This window comes from Myotis lucifugus, unplaced genomic scaffold (genome assembly GCF_000147115.1).
Source record: "Myotis lucifugus unplaced genomic scaffold, Myoluc2.0 scaffold_210, whole genome shotgun sequence".
In the NCBI taxonomy this organism is placed as follows: Eukaryota; Metazoa; Chordata; class Mammalia; order Chiroptera; family Vespertilionidae; genus Myotis; species Myotis lucifugus.
In genome coordinates this window covers 617,041-641,591 of record NW_005871258.1, presented here as the reverse complement: position 1 = coordinate 641,591, position 24,551 = coordinate 617,041, and the positions used below count along the sequence as shown (strand labels likewise).

General features: G+C 44.7%; 3 protein-coding genes and 1 long non-coding RNA gene across 20 annotated transcripts in view; 1 reads left to right on the top strand and 3 right to left on the bottom strand.

Annotated features, from left to right (window-relative positions):
- Positions 1-494, bottom strand: part of UNC50 (unc-50 inner nuclear membrane RNA binding protein) — a 19,575-nt gene extending 19,081 nt beyond the window's left edge. Inside the window, exon 1 of one of the 4 annotated variants that reach the window (XM_023761502.1) lies at positions 434-494. The gene's annotated coding sequence lies outside the window, so the exon portion shown is untranslated. Of the gene's footprint in view, positions 1-347 lie in introns of all 4 variants that reach the window. The other 3 variants (XM_006097728.3, XM_023761501.1, XM_023761500.1) reach the window with 3 other exon arrangements.
- Positions 495-579: 85 nt separating this feature from the next.
- On the top strand, positions 580-8,476 carry LOC102417948 (cytochrome c oxidase assembly factor 5). The gene is made up of 3 exons (XM_006097727.3): positions 580-774; positions 4,638-4,721; positions 6,915-8,476. The coding sequence occupies exons 1-3, from the start codon at positions 676-678 to the stop codon at positions 6,954-6,956; spliced, it is 225 nt and encodes a 74-aa protein (XP_006097789.1). The 5' UTR covers positions 580-675; the 3' UTR covers positions 6,957-8,476.
- INPP4A (inositol polyphosphate-4-phosphatase type I A) overlaps positions 3,520-24,551 on the bottom strand; it is a 72,698-nt gene continuing 51,666 nt past the window's right edge. For 6 of the 14 annotated variants that reach the window (XM_023761486.1, XM_023761485.1, XM_023761488.1 and 3 more), the window contains one exon: positions 20,740-21,376. In XM_023761486.1, coding sequence (XP_023617254.1) covers positions 21,196-21,376 — 181 coding nt within the window. In that variant the 3' untranslated portion in view covers positions 20,740-21,195. Of the gene's footprint in view, positions 4,035-15,918; positions 17,065-20,739; positions 21,377-24,551 lie in introns of those variants that run through there. The other 8 variants (XM_023761495.1, XM_023761497.1, XM_023761498.1 and 5 more) reach the window with 5 other exon arrangements.
- On the bottom strand, positions 17,135-18,469 carry LOC111827729. Its single transcript, XR_002831418.1, has 2 exons — positions 17,435-18,469; positions 17,135-17,299 (listed from the first exon to the last, which is right to left on the bottom strand). It is a non-coding gene; the product is annotated as an uncharacterized LOC111827729 (long non-coding RNA).

The window sequence follows — 24,551 nt, the reverse complement described above, 5'->3', positions numbered from 1 at the left end:
CGATAATACTCTCCTCCTATTCCCTCCACTTCTCTGGTTTGGAATGTTTGTGTTTTTGTTTGAGGTAACTTGCATATCAATAATTGCTAGTGTGTACCATTCCCCTCCTTTCCTTTCTGTTATGGTCGGTTACAGTTTTTTGTATATACATTTACTTTTAATTGAGTGCTTTTATCAAAGTTTCATTCATAGCCGTTTGTTCCCGGGTCCATCCCGCCCCCTCCGTCGGCCCAGCAGCGGGCCCGGTCTGTCACTTCAAAGCCGAGGGGCGTCGCGCCGCGGCGGACAGAGGAAAGGGCACCGGGCGAGCCCGCGCCGCGTCGCACCGAGCGCTCCCCAGAACTCACCGGGCGCCCCGCGGCGGCCTCCACCGGCGGCAAACCCCCGCCCGCCACCTCGCCCAGCAGCCGAGCCGACCAGCCGTAGGACCTACTTCCCTTCTGGCGACGTACGCCGCTCCCCCGGCGCGACACGTGACGCGAGCCTACTTCCGCCGCGCGCGGCCTCCGGGGACTTGTAGCGCGTCCCCTCCCCCCCACCCCCACTCCTGGAGCTCGCCGGAAGTTGTTGCTGCTGATTTCCGGTTCCTTCCACAGGGGACGTCGCTCGCGGGCAGCCGGGTCGCTGCCGTGGCGGCCGGAAGTAGCGCGGCGGCGGCGGGCGGCAGGCGCAGCCATGCCGCGTTATTACGAGGACAAGCCGGAGGGCGGCGCGTGCGCGGGCGTGAAGGAGGACCTGGGCGCCTGCCTGCTGCAGTCCCACTGTGTGCTCCAGGTAGCGCGCGCGGGCGCCTCGGCGGCTGTCGGCGGGTCGGGGAGGCGGGGTGTCCGGCCGCCCTCGCCGGCGGTCAGCGCACCTGACCGGGTGACGGGTGCTGGGTGCGCACGGCAGCCCCGACGTAATCAGCTTGGACGTGTCCGCTGTGGGAGCCTCGCGTCCCTCCGGTTTTAAATGGGAGATCACGACGCCGCCCCGTTGGATTTTTGTGAAGATTAAACCGTTTCGGTTAAATAAACATTGATTGAATGCTGCCTTTTCCACATACAGAGGGCAGTCGGTGGTGTGCAACTGGAGATACAGTTTCAGAAAGTTGCTGTTATTTGAGAGAGAACTATCCCCAAATGGTCCTGACCACAAGGCTGTGTCGGTGCTTCTGCTGGTCATGGTTTCCGTTTGCTTTCCTAGTTTCAGCAGCCGGCCGGCTGTAGGGCTGAGGGGTTATGGACCGGAGAGGGTACCTAGCCCAGCTTCCCGGTGCCCGCGAGGCCCGCGAGGACACGGGGGCCCCGCCCTCGCCCCCGCCGGCGGCGTCCGGGCTGCGCCTCCCGTGCAAACGCCCCTTCAGCCCCTGAAATGCCCGCGCAGCGGCTGCAGGACGCCGGGCACAGCCTGGTCTGAAGGGAAGGACAGGCGTGTGAGGAGCCAGATTCCTGCGCTAAACGCCGTGTGGGCACTGACGTAATGAGTAGCTTTAGGAGCAAAATTCCTTGGGAGCCCAGCGCAGAGCGCCGTATTTTATCAGAGAATTTGGAAGTTTCTCACGGAGGAGGTGGCCTTCGGCCCGAGTCCTAAGGGTTGAGTGGTCGTTTGTGAAGGAAAGGAGTGGGGACTGTGGTTATGGGGGAGCCTGGGAGAGCAGCCCGTGCGGGCAGGGAGCTGCGGGGGTGCCCGGGGACAGGACGGGGCGGTGCGGGAGGACTCGGGGCCAGCGAGGAGCTTGAGTTTCATCCTGACATCCAGCGTCAAGAAGGCCCAGGAGATGAGCAGTCAGCCCAGGAAGTGGATTACTGGTAGCAAAGGGAAAACCAAGCTGGTGTTTTTTTTTGTTTTGTTTTGTTTTGTTTTTGGTTGAGAACATCATGTACTTCTTTTTTCTTTTTTAAAAAAATATATTTTATTGATTTTTTTACAGAGAGGAAGGGAGAGGGATAAAGAGTTGAAACATCGATGAGAGAGAAACATCGACCAGCTGCCTCCTGCACACCCCCTACTGGGGATGTGCCCGCAACCCAGGTACATGCCCTTGACCGGAATCGAACCTGGGACCCTTCAGTCCGCAGGCCAACGCTCTATCCACTGAGCCAAACCGGTCAGTGCCAAGTTGGGTGTTTTTGCAGTGACTGAATTTATTTAGCAAACTTTTGAGTGCCACGCTCCAGTTCAGGGGGCGTCGGGATGAATGGGACAGTTCTCTCCTGTGTGGAAACGGCACCTCTGGAAAATGAGAAAGCTGCAGGCAGAGAGCGGGGCCAGGACGGGGCACAGGCTGTCCGGCCCCCTGTTGGTAGTGGCCTTATTGGTGCTGAACTGGGTCACCGAGGAGAACCGGATGCTCATATGCAGCCCCGTAAAGGGAAGGGCATTTACAGTTTGTGGTAAATTCATCCTGAGCGGTGACTCCAGCGTGTTTTGCAGATCCAGGACAGTAGTCTGTCTTTGGTGGTTTGGGAGAGTGGTTGCAGTGGTGGGATTGGGGTGTCAAATCTGCCTGAGGGGAAATCTCTGATTACGCAGAGCAGGTGAAATTTGGGTTAATTTTTCCTGATGCATGAATGCACCAGGTGATTCTATTTAAGTAGTAAGTACTCCCTCTTACTTCATTAACATCTATCTAAAGTGTTTCGTAACAACACTAACATTGTTCTGATTTTAGAGCACCTTAATTCTGGCTGTTTGAGCTTTTAAAAAATAACACCGAACCGGGTCATTTTTATCCTCAAAATTGCTTGACTCATTTTACATTGGAACTCACTTTGAGTAAGAAGATATAGTGATCTTCCTTTATATTGCCAAGCACTGCATAAGGCTGTTTATAAGCACTATATGTTCTACTTTTATTAATATTTCTTTAATAGTAAAATAATGTAAGGTTTTGATTTTTTCCCTCATGAATTGCAAATCATAGCTTGATGTCATTAAACCTCACATAATTCAAAAAATTCAAGTTCAGTCTACCTTTTCCAGATGTTTTATATATTTACTAGAGGCCTGGTGCACGAAATTCATGCACTGGGGTGGGGGGTGTTATCCCTCAGCTCGGCCTGCACCCTCTCGAAGTCCGGGAGCCCTCGGGGGATGTCCGACTGCCATGGAGGCGCGAGAGGCTCCCGCCACTGCCACTGTGCTCACCAGCCTTGAGCCCAGCTTCTGGCTGAGCAGCGCTCCCCCTGTGGAAGCACACTGACCACCAGGGGGCAGCTCCTGTGTTGAGCGTCTGCCCCCTGGTGGTCAGTGTGCATCATAGCAACCGGTGGTTCTGCTGTTCGGTTGATTGGCATATTAGCCTTTTATTATATAGGATATTCCTGGGGAACTGAACCCCTCTGCAGGCACTTCCCCTGCTTTGTGATGTGCTCACACTGCCAGATAGCCTTTGAGTGTGTACATCTCTTCTACCTGGGATTATTGTATAGGCAGGAATTTCTAGCATTCATTTTTTAACTTCCCACAGACTTTTTTTTTTTTTTTTTACTAAATTAGTCCTTGATGAGGGTTTAGTTACTAGACAAATTAGTAGGATAGGGCATTCAAAAAGAAATTTTGCTGCAATTAAATTTTAATCTTGCCTTTTTGAATTGTGAAATGTGTCCAATATATTTAAGTACCTTTGTGTTAAGTTAATTTACAGCAGATTTATTTAAAATATTTTAAGATAATGTAGAGGTAGTAGTAGGATTTTTATTCCATGCTTATCTTAAAAGAAAAATACTACTCACCTAGTTTGCAGTTGTTACCTTGTCAAAGCGGATTTTTAATAGTTATAGCTTGAAAAAAATGTCTTTTTATTAAGAGTCAGAAGTAAGCATTTCTCTTGTGAACATTCTTGTAACAGCATCATGTCTTTGGCAAAAAGGGAATGATGACTTAACCCAGTTTTCTTTGTAACCTCCTTTGGAGCTTTCACTGTTTAAAGAGGAGTTAGTTCCACATCAGGCTTAGGCAGATCTTCTCACAAGTACATGTCAATTCTGCTCATAGCTCCCTTTCCTCTTCCAATTCTTACTCAGTTGAGCTTCTCAGAATAGAGAACTTGGCTGTGGGGGGCAGGAGGCGGGAAAATGCAGAGATGTGTTGGTGGCATCAAAAATTGCTCGCATCAAAAAGATGCAAGTGGAGACTTTAAAGCCGCTTGATACTACCTTCCAGAACAAGCCCTCCCATTCACCAGATGCCTGATCTATGTGTCTTCTCTCTCTCGCGCTCTCTCTCTCTCTCTCACACACACACACACACACACACACACACACAACTTGTCTTAGTTCTTGTCTTAGTTTTAAGAACAATGAAGAAACCATTACTCCTTTCACTTTTACTCTTTCCTTTTCTTATCCATAAGGAGCTGGAGATACCAGTTTCTAGATTTTTATATAAACATTTAAAAGAAAAGTATCCTGTGGAAACCAGTGTTTTCAAGACCTCAAGAGCCCCCCTAAGTGCCCAGAATTAGTTTACACACTTTTTTTTTTAAAATTCTGGCCTTTTCTCCTTTAAGTAACAATAGTCAAAATGAATTATGAACTATCTCTTACATAAATTACTATTTTCCTCATTTGCTTTTTAAAAAACTGTTTTCAGAAGGGCCATTATGTAGTTTCTGAGAAAATTTCCAGGTACTTATATTGTTTTATTTGTCATAGGAAGGAAAATCCCCTCGGCAATGTCTGAAGGAAGGAAACTGCAGAGCTTTGAAAAATTCATTTTTTGAATGTAAAAGATCAATGGTAAGAAAAGATCCTTAAAAGCTTACGTTAAACACTAGCTATGTAGAATTAAATATGTGAGTGACTTGTAATTAATAGGTGGTAGTGAAGTTATCTGTAACTTGAGGGAGATAATGTTAGGTAGCTTCATGAAAACCCATAGCTGACTATTATTCTGCCACTACGCTAACCATAGCTGCTGACCTTTGTGAATTTCTGAAGATGAAAATGAAGTCTTGGCAAGTATAATTTAAAGTAGTAATTCACTATTAGTCCTCCAAGAAAAGACTAATGTCACACTTAACTAATGCAACTTCAGTTATACATGTTTGGCAAAAACCTAAAACAATTTAAATTGTGCTGGTAATTTTACTTAGTATTTCAAACAGTGAGCGTAGGACTCAGACCGAAGGTTAGATGGGAAGTTTGAATTATCTTTCGCTCATAGTACAAAGCATCTCATCATCCTGATTATGATTCCCATGTTTAAAAATTAGTCATTTTTTGAAAATATGGCTCAGCTTCATGTAGTGATCAGATGAAGAAATGGCTGTCTGTCCCACATTGGTTATGTTGGACTCATTAATAGGGTTTATCTGTAAAATAATTACTTCCTGTAGAATTTCTAGGGAGTGATATTGACAGCCTATGCAAATTTCCCTTATATACTCTTCACCTTCCTCCTCCCCCCTACGAGGCTAGACTGAGAGGCTTAATCCTGTCTGTCATCAAATGAGTAGGTAACGAAGGATTTTTAATCCCCAAATGGCTATGTATCACTTGGAGTGCGGGAAACGAGTTAAGTCGGCTCGCGTGAATTGCTCGTACTCCGCGGGAGCCGTCTTTAACTCGGTTCATATAGATTTGTGGTGGAGTGCGGGAAACGTGTAAACTCGGGCCGATTGTAACTGAGTATTACCAAATATTTGTTTGTAATCCACCCTTTTGGTGGATGGAACAAAACCAAAAGACAGAGCCATCTTATATTTTGGCGGGAAATTCACCCGCACTCCAAGTGGTATTACTTACCATTTTTCAAGGCTCGTTCTTTTTTCAGTTGCTATTTAAAGATTTCAGATACATTTGAGTATTAACCTAAACAAAACTTAAGTCGAAAATAGTTTGCTAGAACAACATATATTGAATTTAATTCAGAGAAAAAGATCAATGTAATTTATAGTAAACTTGAGAAGAAAATCCTTAAATGGATTTTTTAAGAAAAACCTTAAATGGAACTTGTTTTTAATGCCATCTTTAATATTGTGGGTTCTTTGTGGGGTTTTATGGTAGTTCTAACAATTGCCTTAAAAAAAAAATTCTAGTCTTTGTTTTCTGTTTCTCCTTCATTCTGCTATCTAGGTTTAATTTTTTCTTTTTCTAAAGCTTTAAGATAAACACTTAGCTCACTTATTTTTCAGTCTTTTTGCATATATGCATTTATATTAAACTAGAGGCCCGATGCATGAAATTCATGCAAGAGTAGGTCTTCCTTTCCCCAGTAGCCAGCACCAGCTTCCCTCTGGCACCTGGGACCCGGGCTTCCCTCCAGCCGCTGGCAGGCACCCGGAACCCGAGCTTCCCTTGTAGCCCAGCTTTGTCTGGAAGGTTGTCCAGAAGGACATCCAGTCTAATTAGCATATTACACTTTTATTATTATAGATGTCCAGAATAGACAAATCTACAGCAACAAAGATTAATAGTTGTTAGTGCAGGTGAAGGGGGAAGAAGGATTAGGAAAGAATGGGAAGTGATTTCTGTGATGGTTGAGTATGCTAAAAACTTTTGAATTGTACATTTAAAATGAATCTGTTGTATTGTTGGCAGGAAATGGCACCAGGCGTTAGAGCAGTGGAGTTAAGCAACCTTGGTACACGAGTTCTGGCTAAGAAAGAATTCAGATGCAAGACTCAAATTATAAGAGAGTTTATTTAGAAAGTCACAGAGCTAGAAGTGAGCCATAGAAGGAATGGGCTCAGGAAAGGAGTTATAGAGGCAAAAGGACTCTTGGTTCATAGGAGAAAGAGAGAGGCCAGGAAAATGCCTGGGGGAAGGGGGTGGGGAAAGGCGCAGGCTGCTCCATAGAAAGAGCTTTGACAATTGTCTTCTTAATTGTGCTAAAAACGGGCTTACTTCTTTCCAGTAGTGATGCCCCTTAGCAAACTTGTATTTAATTATGTTGTACAAAATTTGATTTAATTGTACATTTATTTTCAGTTGGATGCCAGATCAAGATTCAGAGGAAGAAAAGGATATTGATAACTATTATGTTGAAACCAAGATGAATACAACAAGGATTTCCTCTGGTCATTAAAACACAGAAACCAAAGTTGGAAACATATTTTTTCCTACACCTGTTTGGTTGGACCTGGAGCCCTGGAGAGAATGCATGATTTCTGTTTTTTAATATCTATAAATAATTTTATTTTTCTGAGTTATTTTTAGAAGAAAAATGTAATTGACCAGTTATGAGCAAGGGAGCATAATAAATGCGTTTTAAAAATGGTTTTAAAACAATTTTAAAACCAGTTTTCTCAGTGGTTAGAGTGTCTGCCCGCAGACCAAAGGACCATGGGTTTGATCTTGGTCAAGGGGATGTACCTGGAAGGGGCACAGGTGGGAGGCAACCACTTGATGTGTGTGTGTCTCTCCCTCTCTTTCTCTCCCCGCACCTCTCCCTCCCTTCTAGTCTCTGATAAGCAATGGAAAAAATATCCTCAGGTGAGGATTAACCAAAAATAAAAAAAGGAATTGTTTTAAAGCACAAAGATAGTTATTTTCAAACATGATTCAACCAAATGACACACTTTGTACATCCTTTGTGAATATTCTGAAAGCCACTGTTGGAACTGTTAAAATCAATAACATGGAGCCTGGGAGAAAATGTCTATTGGGAAAGTTTAGGATAAAACTGTCTTTTATTTAATCTGTCTTGTTTAGTTATAAGTTGTGTTTGATTTCTTGGAGAAGAAATGCTTCATTTGCACTGATTCACTGACTTAACAGCTTCATAACTTTAACATGATGCACCAGACGTAGCTGGATTCTGTAGCCTGGGCTCTCCCTCCTTCACTGGACTGTTTTTGTTTTCCTGGCTTCATTTGCAGGCTGGCCCCCTCTACATAATGGGAAAGAGGTTAGTGTCAACCAGAAGCACACATCCTTAATATCCATGATCCAAAAAGAAGAGAGAAAACTTCCTTTCTTAGGGGCCACTAGTCAAATTCCACGAAAGGACTATTGCCTTCCCTGGGTCACCTGCCCTTGAATTAGACCAGTCCCTGTGGGAAAAGGAATAGGGCCATGATGTTGGCCAGGCCTGGGTCTCATAATTCCCATGAGAATCACATTGGATGAGTGACGGGCCTCATCCCAAAAGAAAAGGATTCTGCACAAACAAAAAAGATGAGTTCACTATGGAAAGCAAAAGTGGAAACATGAAATGCTTGAAAAAGTTTACAATCAGTGATTTTATTCTGGTCACTTAATACAGTACAGAACTGTACTACATAGTAAAGTTTTCAACTTTATTTTCATTGTTGAAGAAAAATGAACCACATCTTCATAACATCCACAGGTCATCAGAGTTTAAGCAGTCAAGGTATTCTATAGCTTGTTTTCTTTTGCAAATGTTCACCTAAAGCGAGAATCCTTTTTGCAGAATCCCAGAGGTCTATTGTATGTACTACTTTCACTGAGAAAGGGAAAATGCTGGATTTTTTCAATTCTTGTATAACTAAGTGCTACAACTTTTATTAAAAGGAACGTTGATAAAATTATGTAATAGTTTCATTGAGAGCTTCATTTGGAGAAATTCACATGTTATGAAATTTACCTTTGCCCTGCCAGTGTGGCTGAGTTGGTTGGGTGTGATCCCTTGCACCAAAAGGTTGAAAGGTTGCTGGTTCAATTCCTAGTCAGGGCACATGCCGGGGTTGCAGGTTCAATCCCCGGTAGGTATGTGCAGGAGACAGCTGATTAATGATGTGCTCTCACATCGATGTTTCTCTCTCCCTCTCCCTCTCAAAAATAAAAAATCAACTATTTTAAAAAATATTACCCTTGAAGTATATACAATTCAGTTTTTTGTTTTTGTTTTGTCATAGAGTTGTGTAACCATTACCACTAATTCCAGAACATTTGGGGTTTCTCTCCAAAAAGAAACCCTATACCCATTCCCCACTTTCCCCCCACTTCCAATAACCATTAATAACTGTGTCTATAGATTTGCCTGTATGGAATTATATGTGGCCTTTTTTGACTGGCTGCTTTCACACAGTATTTTCAAGGCTGTAGCATTTATTTGTACTTCACTACTTTTCACTGCAGAATAATATTCCATAGTATAGACATTCCACATTTTATTTATCCATGAGTTGATGGACTTTAGATTGTTTGCACTTTGGGGCTATTATGACTAATGCTATGAACATTCATGAACAGGTTTTACATGGACACATTTCATTTCTTCAGGGTATATAGCAGGTCCTAGAAGAATGTCTATTTGTTCATTGGTGTTTTGTTAGAACATCGATGAGATGTTGTAGAAACTTAACTCTTATATCAATTAGCCTGTAGTAACATTGGTTTCATTGTATATTGTTTCACTTAAAGTCCAGAACCTATGGATGATGTTAAGTAAGGACTTACTGTATACCTAAGGATGGTATTACTGTGCGATGTAACAATGTTTTGATGAACTGCCAAACTTTCTTATAGTGGCTACACCAAGAAAGTATGAGGATTTCAGTTTCTCCACACCATCAACAGTTATTATTTTTCAACTATTTGATTATAGACATTCTACCAGGTTTGAAGTGGCATCTAATTGGGATTTTGATTGGCATTTCCCTAATGGTTAATGATGTTGAGCATGTTTTCATGTGCTTATTGGCCACTTGTATATATAGAGAACTGTCCATTTTTTAAGTTATCTTTTTATTGTTGAGTTGTAAGAGTTCTTTATATATTATATATACAAGTTCCTTAAAGACGAATGGTAAATTTTTTCTCCCAATTTGTGTTTTGTCTTCACTTTTTTGATGCTGTCTTTTGAAGCACAATTTTCAATTTTGATGAATTCCAATTTATCCGTTTTTCTTTTGGTGTATCTAAGAAAACCAATGCCTAATCCAAGCTTACGGAAATTTATTCCTGTTTTCATCTAAGAGTTTTATAGTTTTAGCTTATGTATAGCTCTATAATCCATTTAAAAATAATTTCTGATACTTCTGTTAGTAACTATATAGTTGTCATAAAATACACAATGTAAAATTTATCATCTTAACCATTTTTAAGTATGTAGTTCAGTAGTGTTAAGTATACTCACCTTATTATGCAACCAATCTCCAGAACTTTTTTCATCTTACAGAACTGAAATTTTATACCCATTTTATACAACTCCCCATCACCTTTTCTCTCCACCCCGTGGCAGCCACCATCTGCTGATGGTGAGCACCATTTCATCATTTAATGTTTTTGTTGACCATTTGTAAATCTTTGGAGAAATGTCTACTCAAGTTTTTTTGCCCAGTTCTTAATAGGGTTGTTGGTTCTTTTGTTGTGGAGTTCCAGGAGTTCTTTGTATATTCTAGATATCAGTCCTTTTCCAGATAGATGATTTGCATATATTTTCTCCCATTTCTTTTCACTCCGTTGGTTGTATTTGATGCATAGTTTTAAATTCAATGTAGTCCAGTTTGTTTTTACTTTTGTAGCCTGTGCTTTTGGTGTCATAGCCAAGAAATCATTGCCCAATCTAATTAAGCTCTTCCCTTACATTTTATTATATTAGTTTCAGTTCTTATGTTTAGGTCTTTGATCTAGTTTGAGTTGCTTTTTGTATACAAATGGTGTAAGGTCTAATTTCATCCTTTTGCATATGATACCCAGTTTTCCCCAACATCATTTGTTGAAAAGACTGTCCTTTCCGCTCTGAATGGTCTTGGCACTGTTGTTGAAGATCATTTGTCTGTATATGCCAGGGTTTATTTCTGGCTTATGTCTGTCTTTATGCCATAACCACACTGTTTTGATTACTGTAGCTTTGTAAGTTTTGAAATCAGAAAGTATAAGACCTCCAACTTTGATATTTTTTCAAGTTGTTTTTGCTATTCAGAGCCCCTAGAGATTCCATATGAATTTTAGGATGGATTTTTCTGTTTCTGCAGAAAACACCATTTGAATTTTGATAGGGATTATATTGAACCTGTATATCACTTTGGAGAATATCGGCATTTTAACAATGTGAAGTGTGCTAATCCATTTACATAGGAGGACTTTACATCTATTGGTATTTTCTTTAATTTCTTTTAGCAACATTAGGTTTATTTCTAAGTATCTCATTCTTTTTTATGTGATTGCAAATGGAATTGATTTCTTAATTTTCTTTTTAGGTTTGGATGATGGGTTAAGTTTTTATAATTTTATCGGGAAATATAGTAGACATACAGAAAAATACACCAGACATTTGTATAATGTTAACTAATAACTATAAATCATCATGTTACTACCATCCAGGGAAACAGACATTGAATGAACCCCCTGTAATCCTGACTTTCCTCTGAGGCCCTCCTGCTCACCCCCAAGAGAAAAACCACTGTTCTGGTGTTTGCCAGACTCTGCTCATAAGTTTTTCTTCTTCCTTGAGCTTGTTGCATTTGGCTTCTTGTGAGGTGTTAGAATACAGTCGTCTCCCCTTATCCGTGAGGTGCCTTGAACTGTGGATAGTACTGAGTCCTATATATACTATGTTTTTTCTTACACATACATACCTGTGATAAATTTATAAATTAGGCAAAGTAAGAGATCAATAACTAAATAACTGAACTGGGACAATTATAACAATATACTGTAATAAAAGTTATGTGCCTGCGGTCTCTAAATATCTTACTGTACTGTACTTACCCTTCTTGTAACCTGTTGATCTCAGAAAATGAAACCTGGATGGGGGGTACTACTGTAACAGGTTACAGCACTACACCAGAGAAAAGCAACATGATCTAGTGCTGAAATAGGAATTATTTTAATTGAACACCAAAGAAAATTCATTCACCCATCTATTCATTCCATAAACCTTTTTGAGTAGATCCTTTGCAACAGTCATTACATTTGCTGTTTTGGACACAGAGTAACATGCTGGACAAAATTAAAGGTAAGTTAGCATGAGGGATAGGATATACATGATATAATGGTCATATATATTGAAAATTGTATGAGGGAAAGTATTTTCCTAAAAGGGCCACTCATTCTGTGGAGAGAAATCGCCACAGAGAAAGGCCTTGGAGAAATGAGAAGGCTGAGTGATGGTGGTCCATATCAGAGAGAACGTGGACATGCACCTGGGCTGTGTGCATGGAATTATGGGTGGGTTGAAGGGATACAGATCTTAGTGGCTGCTGGGATGTGTTGGGCAAGGGAGAAGATGACCCCAGGGTGGAAGGCGGGGTCATTTATCAGGAAGGCTCAGCCTGTGTGGAGGAGGATGCAGAAGTTTGGTGTTGACAGACTGTTGGAGACACTCATGTACAATAGGATGTGTTTGGATCTGGACTTAGGCTCAGGTAGACCTAGAAATTTGGGAGTCATGAGCAAATAATTGGTCATATATTCCATAGGAATAGATAAGGCTTTTTAAGAAAAGCATTCAGGTGAGAAGAAAGTTAAGGACAGAAACCTAGGGAATACCGTAATGTTAGTGGTGGGTGGAGGATGACAAGCAAATCAGTGAGGAGGGATGGTAAGCGGTAGGACCACCAGGAGGGAGGCACAGAGCCAAGGGATGGCGAGTGCAGGGAGCAGGAAGCCATGGAATGCTGTTTCTACATCCATCTCACTGATAGAGATGTCTTGCCCTAGCCAGTTGGTGGATAGAGCGTCAGCCGGTGGACCAAAGGGTCCCAGGTTCGATTCCAGTCAAGGGCACATACCTCGGTTGCAGGCTCCTCCCTGGCCTGGGCCCTGGTTGGGGCTTGTGCAGGAGGCAACCAATCGATGTGTTTCTCTCACATTGATGTTTCTCTCTGTCTTTCCCGCTCTCTTCCACTCTCTCTAAAAATCAATGGAAAAATATCCTCAGGCGAGGATTAACCAAAAAAAAAAAAAAAAAAAAGTCTTGTTCCTCACTGTGGAAGTTCTCACTGTCTCAGCTTTCTTTCCCTTTCTGTTACATGATACAACAGTGTGTCAGCACCATGAGGTCTGTATTTGAATGCAGACCTGCCAAAAAGGCCCCTTGGGAACCTGTGCAGGAAGGAATCCTGGCAAAGATAGTGCTGAGGCACAAAGGGAGTCGAGGGGAAGTTTGCAGTGTGACTATCCTGTACCTCCACACTTGGGATTCTGTGTCACAGCTTGGGTAGTGATAGCTGTCATAACAATAAGGCAGAGTTACTGCCCATTTGCCAAATCTTAGCAGAGGATGGGAGGGGCGTTCTACCCACAGACAGGGACGGGTACGCCAGCTCACCTTCAGTGAAGCCAGGACTTGTTTTCAAAACAAGCATCAAAAAGAAAAAGGTATGTTCGACCACATACAAGTTTAAAACTTCTCAATCCCCATATCGTAAAGCTAAAAGACAACTGACAAATTGGTTTTAAAACTTGGCAACATATGACAGATTGATATGCAGTATTGTATATTACAAACAATCCATAAAAACGACCACCGCTCCAATGAAGTCACAAAGTAGAAATATAAATAAAAGTATCGATGATGTTCAGTTTTCACAGTAATCAAAGACACTGAACTTGAAACAAGATGCCATTTTTAACATCAGTAATAATAAAAGGAAAAGGCACATGCTACAGGTGGGAAGCCTAACTTTCTGGGAATAATACAGGCAAACCTCATTTTATTGGGCTTCGCAGATACTGTGTTTTTACAAATTGAAGGCAAGACCTTCCACCAGCAAAAAGATTATGACTTGCTGAAGGCCCAGATGATGGTCAGCATTTTTAAATAATAAAGTAATTTTTAATTAAGGTAAATACATTGGTTTTTTTAGACATAATGCTATTGCACACTTAATGGATTACAGTAGAGTGTGCATATTTATATACAGTGGTAAACCATAACATTAGTGTGACATGCTTGTGATAGTCACTTTATTGTGGTGGTCTGGGACCCAAACCGCAATACCTCCGAGGTATGCCTGTATGAAAAATTCAAAAATTTAAAAACATTTACACTGCCCTTTAATTGTACATTTCTACTGTCAGGAATTTATCCAAGGGAAGTCACTGGAGACATGTGTCTAAAAAAAGGTACAAGATGTAATCTGGTTATAAGGAACAATCAAACCATTAATGAAACATCTTAGCAAGTGATGCAGCAGATCACCAGGCACCCAGAGAAGATGTGACCCATATCAACGGACGTGGCCAGGAACATCTAACATGTACTCAGCCACGGCGCCTCACAACTGGGCGCCTCACAACTGCCTTGTGAAGAACGGACTGTTGTATCCATACTTTCCACATGAGGAAACAGAGCCTCAGGGCAGGCAACTTGCTCAGTCACCAGCCAAGGAGTGACAACAGGATTGGTACCTGGGGCTGTGTGAAGTGGACGTCCATGCTCTTAGTCCCACCCTCCTATACCCCTTCACTTCCAATTGGGTGAAAACGGTCATAAAACAAGTCTCTCATGGGCCCGTTTACAAACACCGAAGCACGCAATGCAACGCCCACTAATAATCGTCCAGTCAGATGCCGGCCAGAGAACCCGTCCTCCTAATGCAACAGAATGAGCCAGGCAAGACCAAGTTTAATGTTCTCGTCAGTTATTTATTATCCTTCTAAAGACTAGCACATTTATAGCATACATGGCTTTGAATGAGCTAAGAATATATAAAACGGTACATGTTCATATATAGTAATACTGGCCAAAACAAATAAATAAAGGTACTTCAGTGCACGAAGCTTGGCAAATACAACTGCAGGGACGAAACTGTACTGCACGGTACTTGTGTGTTTCAGAGGGAACCAAAGGCAGCTGCTGAGGTGCTCTGACAGCCACAGCGCCAGGTCTTCAGGCCTCCATGCTCGTTCAGTGGCCGAGAAGGAACACTGGGCGGGACCTCTACTTTGTGGTGCCAGAAGACTGCCTTCCTTGTGCACCTGGAAACTCAAAGCTCCTTCGCGTCCCAGGCACTGCCAGCACCATGACAACTGGCCTTGCTCAGCGAGCGAGCGTGGTAAGTGCGCGGCAGGTGCCCTGGGAGGCTGGCCGCACGGGAGCCGCAGGGCTCAGATGGGATTCTGGAGCCTGAGCGTTTCCTACACGATTAGCCAAGTCTTAGAGTTTTATGATGTGCATAATATGAAGCCAAAATTGGAAAATAATTCACAAAAAAGGTGCCCCATGCAAAACTGCTAACAGTTGATTCAACATCTGCTATATTCCCTTTTGATAAATGCAGGTATTTAATGCTCTTCAAACAATAACAAAAATATGGGTGGCATTTAATTTAAGAAGACAAGGGAATATTTTAAAAAGTAGTGATGATAAAATAAAAAAAGATGAAAATATAAAAGATACTAGAAAAATTACAAAATGGGTGAAGCGGTGAGAGGTGAAAGGCTGAGTCAGCCATATTGGAAACTGAACAGGGATGGGCCCAGAGAACCTGCCCCGGTCCCACCTCTGCAGGGGGCGTGGTGGACACGGGTTTCTCTGACAGCGACGTGAGCTGCAGCCGTCCCTCATGGACGCGTCCTCCACACCAGGCCCCATGCAACCCGTGGGAACGGCCCCTCCGTGGGCCTCAGGAGACGGCAAGCGCTGCCTGCGCACTGGCTTCCGTGTGGGCAGGGATCTGGAAGGCCATCGAGTGGCACCCTCCCTGCTGCTCCCCCCTGTGTCCTGCCATGGGCAGTCTTGCCTGTGCCTCAGCTCCCCAGGCCCAAGTTTGTTACATGTTTCCAAGTGGCATTTCTAAAGGAGCATGAAGAATAGTTCCCAGAATCTTAGACACAGGGATTTCCTAAGGGTGCACCAATCATTAGGATCAACATCTTCAATGTGCCACATATATTTCTTTTACAGCCTTTTAAATAACATATGAACATAATTATCACAATAAACAATTGATAAAACATATAAACTGAGGAAAAAACTCTGCTATGTGCAGATAAGACTCATCATCTTATAATAGATGACCAGACATCATTTTCTATGAAATCCCTGTTTTATGGCCCATTAATCCTTATAATAGATGACCAGACATCATTTTCTATGAAATCCCTGTTTTATGGCCCATTAATCCCTTTCAACATCTCATTTTCAGAGCTAATTTCAACTTTCTCAATAGTCACCTTACATAACAGAATGAGAAGATAGTAACAATTATTGCAAACTTAAAAGACACTTTCATCAGACCTTCAAACATGATTGTATTGATTTTTAGAAGACAATTGGGAAACCCACAAAAGGAAGTCTGTTCTGAAAAGATTTAGGCTTCCACTGTCTACACATAAATCCTCACTGCCGAGAGGTCCTGGGGCGCCCGGGAAGGGGGTCTGCACCCGGGCAGGGTGGGGCCAGGGTGCAGGTTGAGAGGACAGGCAGGCAGCGGGCTTCCTGTTCCCCAGCACACACCGTTCCAGAACTCAAAGGAACAGAGTGGCCCCCACTGTGTGAGCGGCTCTGCAGGGGTTACCTTCCCATAAAGTCTGTCTGGGCTGTTTCTCAGCCTGCGGCTCTGGCCCCGCCTGTGCCCTCACAGGATAATTCAGTAGAACCACCTGCTTTCACTGCCTGAGCCAGAGCTAGCCTCTCCCCAAAACTTGAATTAACATAAAACACTTATTGGTCTGTCCAGGATTTAACTGTTTACTATTTACTGTTTTACATTCAGATTTTTTAAAAGTAGATTGTAATTTGATGCTCAGTTTTGAGTTACTTAGTAGAAAAATAAGTGAGCAGCTGCCTAAGTGGGCATTTAAAAAGTCTTAGCATCTCAGACCTACAGGTGACTATCATGACATCTATCTGTGAGGTTCTGGCTGCAGGCGGTTTAAATGGGCAGTTGTTACTATCCACACTATTGAGCCAACATTACCTCCTACTAATTCCAACCGAATAAAAAACATGCTTCATAGACTCCTTAGTGAAATATTTTTTAAAAAACACAAAAGTAAAAACCAGTCCTTCAGGTCTTGGTGAAGAACTCGTGTGTGATACTAGAGGGTCCCCACATTTGTTATATGACAGCTAGAGAGGACACCGGGTGTTCAAGTTTCAACCTTGCCGTAAGTCCCTTCGGGAGGCCTGTAATGCTTGGGGAAAGCCTTCAGCTGCAGGGAATTAAACGCATATTTGCGACTTCCAACATTCTTCATTGTATTTTCTCTTCGACAACCCTCACTGGGGAAAAAAACAAGCACAAGAAATGACAGCAGTAAAAAAGGAAAAAAAGAAAAGACTTAAACTAAGATGAAATGAACTGATTATTTTTATAGCATTAAAAAAAAGGTTAATTTAAATGGGTGCCAGACTATTTGCAACAATACACACGTAAGATGGTTTCTGAACAAGGCAGTTAAGAAGCACAGCGATGGGCGCGTGTGTGGGGCTGAGTTTTGCATTTGCGAAAGCAGCACTGTAAGTGGAAGCAAACGTTTTTTAAAGTTAATGGTTTCATGTGTTTCACGTCTAGGTATTGCATGGTTCTATGGTGGTTCAAAGATTCTGTTACATAACAAATTAAATGTAAAAGAAGTAGTGCGACTCTTACCAAAGCCTTGAAGAAGTTGCATCTTTCTATGTTAGCAAAGCCACGTGGCTGAGAAGGCTGGTCTACCCGGCTGTCCCCCAAGTGCAAAGCCTTCAGTCCAGTGGGCCCAGGTGACGGCTGCCCGGAGGGTCTGAATGGCTATCGGGGCTGGAGTGTCGTGAAGGAGGGACCCCACCACGCTCCCTGGTGGTAGCCGGCCACCTTCTCCAGGTGGGCTGCCCTCAGGGTGGCCACCTTTCAGAAGAGCCAGTGAGAGCCCACAGGTGCCCTTTCATAGAGAAATGGTGCTGCATTTGGTGGGGGGTTGTCATGGTAACCCAGTGTGCAAAGCAAATGCAGAGCAAGAGGATGAGGTGCGCAGGCAGGCCTCATGGTCCCGAAGGACAGCATCGGGGGAGTTCTCTGGAAAGTGTGCATCAAATTCACAGGTAAAAGCAATTCTGAATATAAATGACTTTCTATTGCATGGTCTAACTACTTTGATATTTTCTAAGACTAGCAATTAAATCAACTAGTTATCAAATTTAGTACAAAACTCCCTCCAATGAGATGTAAAATTTGCAGTTACCAAGAAACAGTCATTTAAAAAAAATATTTCCAATCGTATCAACACCATTATATCATGCATTTTAAAAAAGATGTTATTGGAAAGTGCTTGAGCCTTTTAAAGTGAAAATGACATTCTCATTTTCAAGAACATGTGAAATATTTTGGGTGAGACTGTAATTTTATGCAGAAGCCTGGGTATTTCAGAAAAGTAGTCCCCTGCTTGTGATTAAGTAACTTAGTAACTCAAACATGCTTCCCTGGCCCCAGAGCCTTTAGGCCTCAGTGAGGTGTCACGGGCGTCCCAGGAGGCCCTAGAGGAAACGATGGCCGTGTTTGTCTACGTCCAATAATCAGGTAAGATTTAATTCCATTTCAACAGAAGCTTCAAGTTCTATGCCCACATAGTCTCCATCCTTAGCGCTGCTGCAGAGGCAGGAGAGGCTCCCTCCACCTCTGAGCTCGCCAGCCCTGAGCCTGGCTTCTGGCTGAGTGGCGCTCCCCCTGTGGGAGCACACTGACCACCAAGGGGCAGCTCCTGCGTTGAGTGTCTGCCCCCTGGTGGTCAGTGGACATCATAGCGACCGGTCATTCTGCCGTTCAGTCGATTTGCATATTAGCCTTTTATTATACAGGATATTCATACTTCTCAGAAGCCATCCATCAGAATCAATGCCAAATTGCTTTGAAGGAGCAAAGAATAATTTGGGAACTTTGACATTATCTTTTATTTATATGTTAAAGATGCTAATTACTGGCTTAACTGGCTGAATGGATTATACCATAAACTTTTGGAGGACATCCATTTTAAATGAAAAATCAGAATGGAACGGAGACACAGCTCTGGTCTCCCCTCCCGTGGGCTCTACCTCTCAGAACGCAGCGGATGCCTCAGTGTCTCAGGGACCTGACATCGCCAGTGGTCAGGCCTCAGCGCTCGCCTCACCTCAGAAGCAACCTGGAAACCAGCACCAAGCCTCAGCAATGCCCCTTTCCTGAACTACCTTCCCTTTTGTTTCATCCTGCCTACTTCTCACTAAAGCAGGAGAGATCTGGATAGATATTTAGCCTGATTTCATGAGTAAAAGGCCTTCATGAGATTAAAACTCAGCATGAAGGGTGGGCACACTGAGTCTCTTTTCTCAGCTATTCTCCCAAAAACCAACAGGCCACAGCCTAGGCTGATGGTGTCCTCCCTCATGCTGGCCCTCTCCCCCTACCATCCCCATCCTCCACCTAATGCCCAACCCACTGCAGCAGGAAGCAGCCCAGAACCCCACCCACCTCCAGGCTTCTGCTGCTGGCATGGCCCTCCTGCCGTGCGGTGGGCCCCAGGGAGTCAATGGAGTCAGGCGGATCAAGGAGGCCCAGGGAAGAGGAGGGCAGGCTGTCTATAGTCAGAGGTGAGCACCAGGGCACGTCACCCCAGGGCATGGGGATCTCTCCCCAGAGCCGTGCCTGGGGCTGTGTGTGGGCTCTACTTTCCCGCCTCCACATAAAGTGAACATGAGTCCTGTACACCACAAGCAGGAGAGCAAGTGGGCAAGGTCCTTCTCAAAGACTCAGACCCTGGGGACCAGGGTCACGTGCCCAGCCACTCCCTGGGCACTTGGAGACCCCCTGAGGGAGGCAGGAACTGTGCCACAGCACGGCCACCCATTTGTTCCAAAAAAGGCAGTGTGACCCCTGCCCTCGCCTCAGGGTGCCCCTGCCCCGGAGCTGCCACAGGGCTCCAGGCCTGGGAAAGGGTGCGCAGGCCTGTGAGGAGAACGTCTCCCACGGTTCGTGAATCCAAGTCTCCATCTGCATTCGTTACTCGCTGCTAACTGCCTCTGCGACTCCTGGGACCCAGATGCAGGTCTGATGCCCAAACAGAGAACCCCCAGGATAAGTTCTGGAAGTCTGGGAGGCGGAATGGAGAGGCCAGATTCTGTGGGGACTGGGTTTGTGTGCATGTGTGAGAGCCAAGTTTCTGGAAAAGCCAGCTTCTCTAAATTCACTCGTTTTTCTAGAATGGTAAAAAAACCAAAAAACATTTTCATAAAAGACAGTGTGTGGAGCCAGCCAGAGGTCAAAACCAGATCACAACACCATCTGAGCTGGAAGACAGAGCCGCTGGGCATTCCTCCTGCAGGGCCTGTGGAACGCTCCCCAGTTCCTCTGTCACCATCACGGGTGTACAGCTCCTTCTGCCAAATGCGGATGTTAAGTCACCCCAGCTATGGACAGGGCCTTCTTAAAATTAGGAGCGATTAATAGCAGAGACCAAAGTAACTCCTCTAGCTCACAGCTCCATCTGGCACAACTGCCCAACAGGCAAGCCTCATTTTTGGGTCATTTTTCTTTGACATTTGGTTTTTTCATTATTAACTACATTTGATTTCTGGAGAGAAAAGATGTCTGGACTTTCATCCAAATTCAAAGCTCTTTAAAATGAAGAATGCTACTTCAAGAAAAATAAACATGTATAACTTTAACAGCCTTTCATTACTCTATGCATTAATTCCCGTAATCGCTTTAACGGTCCTTAAGGATGTAGAAGAGTACATCGAAAGCCACATGCGATGTTATTTTATGTGCCTCACTTGGTACAATGTGCTACTGTGTTCACAGCTTCTGTCATCTCACACTGGAAATAATAAACATGAGCAAGGAAATGTGATGATTCTGCAAACTGTTTGCTGCTGTAACTGAAGGGACTGTGCTTTGAAATGAAAGCAGGAAGGCCAGGTCCTATCAAAGAGGCTCACACAGCGGAGCCCGTTACAAAGCATCTGCCGTCCTCATTTCTCTTCAGAAGGAAAGGGAAGGTCAGCGCACATTTAAGGAATAGTATCAAATATACAAACTCTTTTCAGACAGAATTCCTTTCTCTTGGAAACAGGGCATGTGAGAGATACAGGTAACAAATAGCTTTACATCAGAAAGTAAGAGATTAGGTACAAGTGATTCCAGGCCAGCTACACAATGCAGTCACAGGGCACTGTGAGAACATGTTACAAGCACTGAAAACTATAGAATTTGAACAAACAAGTCCTCTTGGTGAAATATTCGGCAGGTATTTACAGTTCAAAACAACAAATGGCAAACGGTAAGGCATGAAATCTCTCTCGGCAGACCACGCTCTGACACATCCCTCTGTCCAGGTAGGTGCCCGGTGGTGGGACACACTCTGGCACTTGTGTTTTCTTGCGACTAATTTTTCATAATGTCATTCATTTGCAACGCAATTTGGCCACCAGGTAAGCTATGCTCAGAAAGAGCCACACAATCAGTAAATTGGGGCTCAGTGCTAACAGCGGGATGGAACAGAGGAGGCTGGGGTCTAGTCTTAAGTCTCGGATGGGCACCAGGCCGCTCAAGTTCTTCTGGGTGACTACCTCCCGTGTTCCAATGCTGTGAAAAGGAAAGGGTTTGGGAGAAAGGAAAAGAAAAAGGAAAAAGAAATAAGGAAAAAAGAGAGAGACATGCAATGGATTTTATCAAAATTATGGGAAAAAGAGAACCAAAAGATAAAATTTTTAAAAAAGGGATGAAACCACAACAGAAAAGGGTGTGAAAGGAATACCAAAACAAAACCAGCACAGTTACAAGAAAAAGGAGAGAAAGAGAAGTGGAAATAAGAAAAAGTACTGTAGTCTACCGAACACACACACGTAGGCGGGCGGAATGGTTTTCCATGTTCACGCTCTCAGCTGCCCACGCACATGCGGCCTGCCATGCGCTCACATGCTGCGAAGACACGGACCTCAAATAGCAAGCTGAGCATGAAGAACCATTGGGTGACCTTCCCACAGGTGCCTGAGCGGGCGGGGCAGCTGAGCTTGCCCACACTGCCTCTTGATGAGCGGGTCAAACAAAGACCACTTACCTCAACTGTCAACCGCAGGCGGGGCCCCCGCCAGTCAGGCTGAGCAGTGGCAGGCAAGCGCTACTAGTGGCTCCAGCTTTTCAAGTTATTGTCCCCAAGAATGGCATCCCACCCAGCTTCCCTGGAAATGTGGGTTCCCCGCTTTGGGTGCTCCAGGAGAAATGCCTGAGGTGAGAGGCAGCCAGAACCACAGGACTCTGGGACCAAGTGCCCTATGCATGGCCACCAAGAGTGACAGTGACAGAGCCCATGGGCTGGGACACAGTGGCGGCCCTGAGGACCCACTGGGAGAGGGGCGGGCCAGACGTCCTGGGCTTGCCCAGAGGAAGCGGAAGCCTGGCTGGTCCTGCTGGGAAGTGCTGCTCTAACAGGGACACTTTTGGGGCTGCGGGCACTCGAGGACGGTCCCCCAGCCCAGGCAGTCGGGGCATCTCTGTGGCTACGTAGGAAGGCCCACTCTGAGGGCTGCAGTGGGGCTGGAGGCAGAGGGACCAGCACAATGTACACATCTCTCCCCACCGCCTGGCCCAAGGCGTCCCCCGATAGCTTGAATATTTATGCCCCCCAATTTGGCAAATTTTGAGAGAGCTGGCTGTTCACATTTGGTAGCATGGCACTGCCACTGCCCACCCTGGGCCTCCAGGAGGAGGTGCCTGAGCCTCAGCTCTGTCCCTCACACCGCCCACTCCCCACCGCCCACGCCTGGCCTGCACGCTGTCCTCTCCCACCTGGTCCAATACAAGGGAGAAAGCAGGAGACCCGAAACCCACTCCTTCACTCGGGAGCATGGCCACTGCTGCCTGCTGCCTGTGCAGGGCTCTCTGCTGAACCCAGGCCTGGCCACCACTGTAGCCAGAAATAGTGGCTGAGGACACAGTCCCCTTGGGCTGGTAGTGCGCACACACATCTTCCCACCGGATCAAGCAGACACGGAAGCCACCTTAAAGCAAATGCATGTGGCCAGAGCCTGAGGTGCCACCAGGTCAGGTGGACAGGCAGCAGGTGCTGGTGCTGAGGATTCTGGGGTGAGCGGAGGCAAAGCGGGATGGAATTTTGTTTCTACTAACTTCTTAAATGATTATTACGGTAATATATATGTTCACTGTAGAGATGTCAGAAAATTCAGAGAAACATAACAAGAAACTTTAAGAAGACAAACATCATTGGAGGTGGGTGGGGTCTGAGAGAGGCAGGGAGGCCAGGGAATGGTGCCTGTCCCTCAGGAGGCCTTCCCTGCTCAGGACCTGGGGTCCTCACTGCAAGGAAAGAAAACAGGCCCAGAAGGGTGGCAGGAGTGGTAACACCCCCAGGGAGGGAGTCTGACTGGTGTGGCAAGTCTGTCAATTTGGCTTAAAGCCTTTCTAACCTAAGAAATCAGCAGGAAAAATGTGGCTGGGAAAACACAGAAGTATACTCACACATAATTTAAAGTGCTCAAACGGCCCTGGCAGTGTTGTTCAGTGGTTAGAGTCACATGCGTACTGAAGGGTTGTGGGTTTGATTTCTGGTCAAGGGCACATACCTGGGCTGCAGGTTAGATTCCTGGTCCTGGTGGGGGTGTGTGGGGGAGGCAACCAGCAATGTGTCTCTGACATCAATGTTTCTCTTTCTCTCCCCGCCCCCTTTTACTCTCTAAAAATCAATGGAAAAAATACCCTTAGATGAAGATTAACAAAAAATAAGTAAAATAAAGTGCTCAAAACCATACACAGCTTAAATAGTCCATGACCTCATCAATTGGGTAAATTATGCTATGCTAAAAATGACAAGGTCTATATTTATTTACCTGAAAAATGCTCACAAGGGAGTTAAATGAAAAAAGCAGGCTAAGCCCAACTGGCGTGGCTCAGTGGCTGAGTGTCCACCTATGAACAGGAGGTCATGGTTCAATTCCCGGTAAGGGCACATGCCTGGGTTGTCGTCTCGAGCCCCAGTGTGGGGCGTGCAGGAGGCAGCCGATCAATGATTCTCTCTCATCATTGATGTTTCTGTCTCTCTCTCCCTCTCCCTCTCCCTTCCTCTCTGAAATCAATAAAAATATTTAAAAATAATAATAAACAGCAGGCTAAAACAAAAGGTAGAATTGCACATATAATTGTATTTGTGTGTTTTGTTTTCTGTATTATTTAGGGGCTGGTTAGCCAATGTGTGAATTAACTACACTTACACCTGTATGTATGCATGCAGGTATGTAGGTAGGTATGTATGTAGGTAGGTATGTATGAAAGAACTAGAGGCCCGGTGCACAAAAATTTGTGCATTTGGGGGGGGGGTGCTCAGCCCGGCCTGTGCCCTCTTGCAGTCTGGGACCCGTCGGGGGATGTCCACCTGCTGGCTTAGGCCCGCTCCCCGGGGGATCGGGCCTAAGCTGGCAGTCAGACATCCCTCTGGCAGCCTGGGAGCCCTCGGGGGATGTCCATTTGCCAGCAGGGAGCAGGCCTAAGCTGCAGTCAGACATCCTTAGCGCTGCTGAGGAGGCGGGAGAGGCTCCCACCACCACTGCTGTACTGGCAGCCGTCAGCCTGGCTTGTGGCTGAGCAGAGCTCCCCCTGTGGGAGCACACTGAACACCAGGGGGCAGCTCCTGCATTGAGTGTCTGCCCCCTGGTGGTCAGTGTGTGTCACAGTGAACAGTCATTCCCAGTCATTCTGCTGTTTAAACGATTTGTTATTAACTTTTTTTTTATAGAAAGTCTGGGCC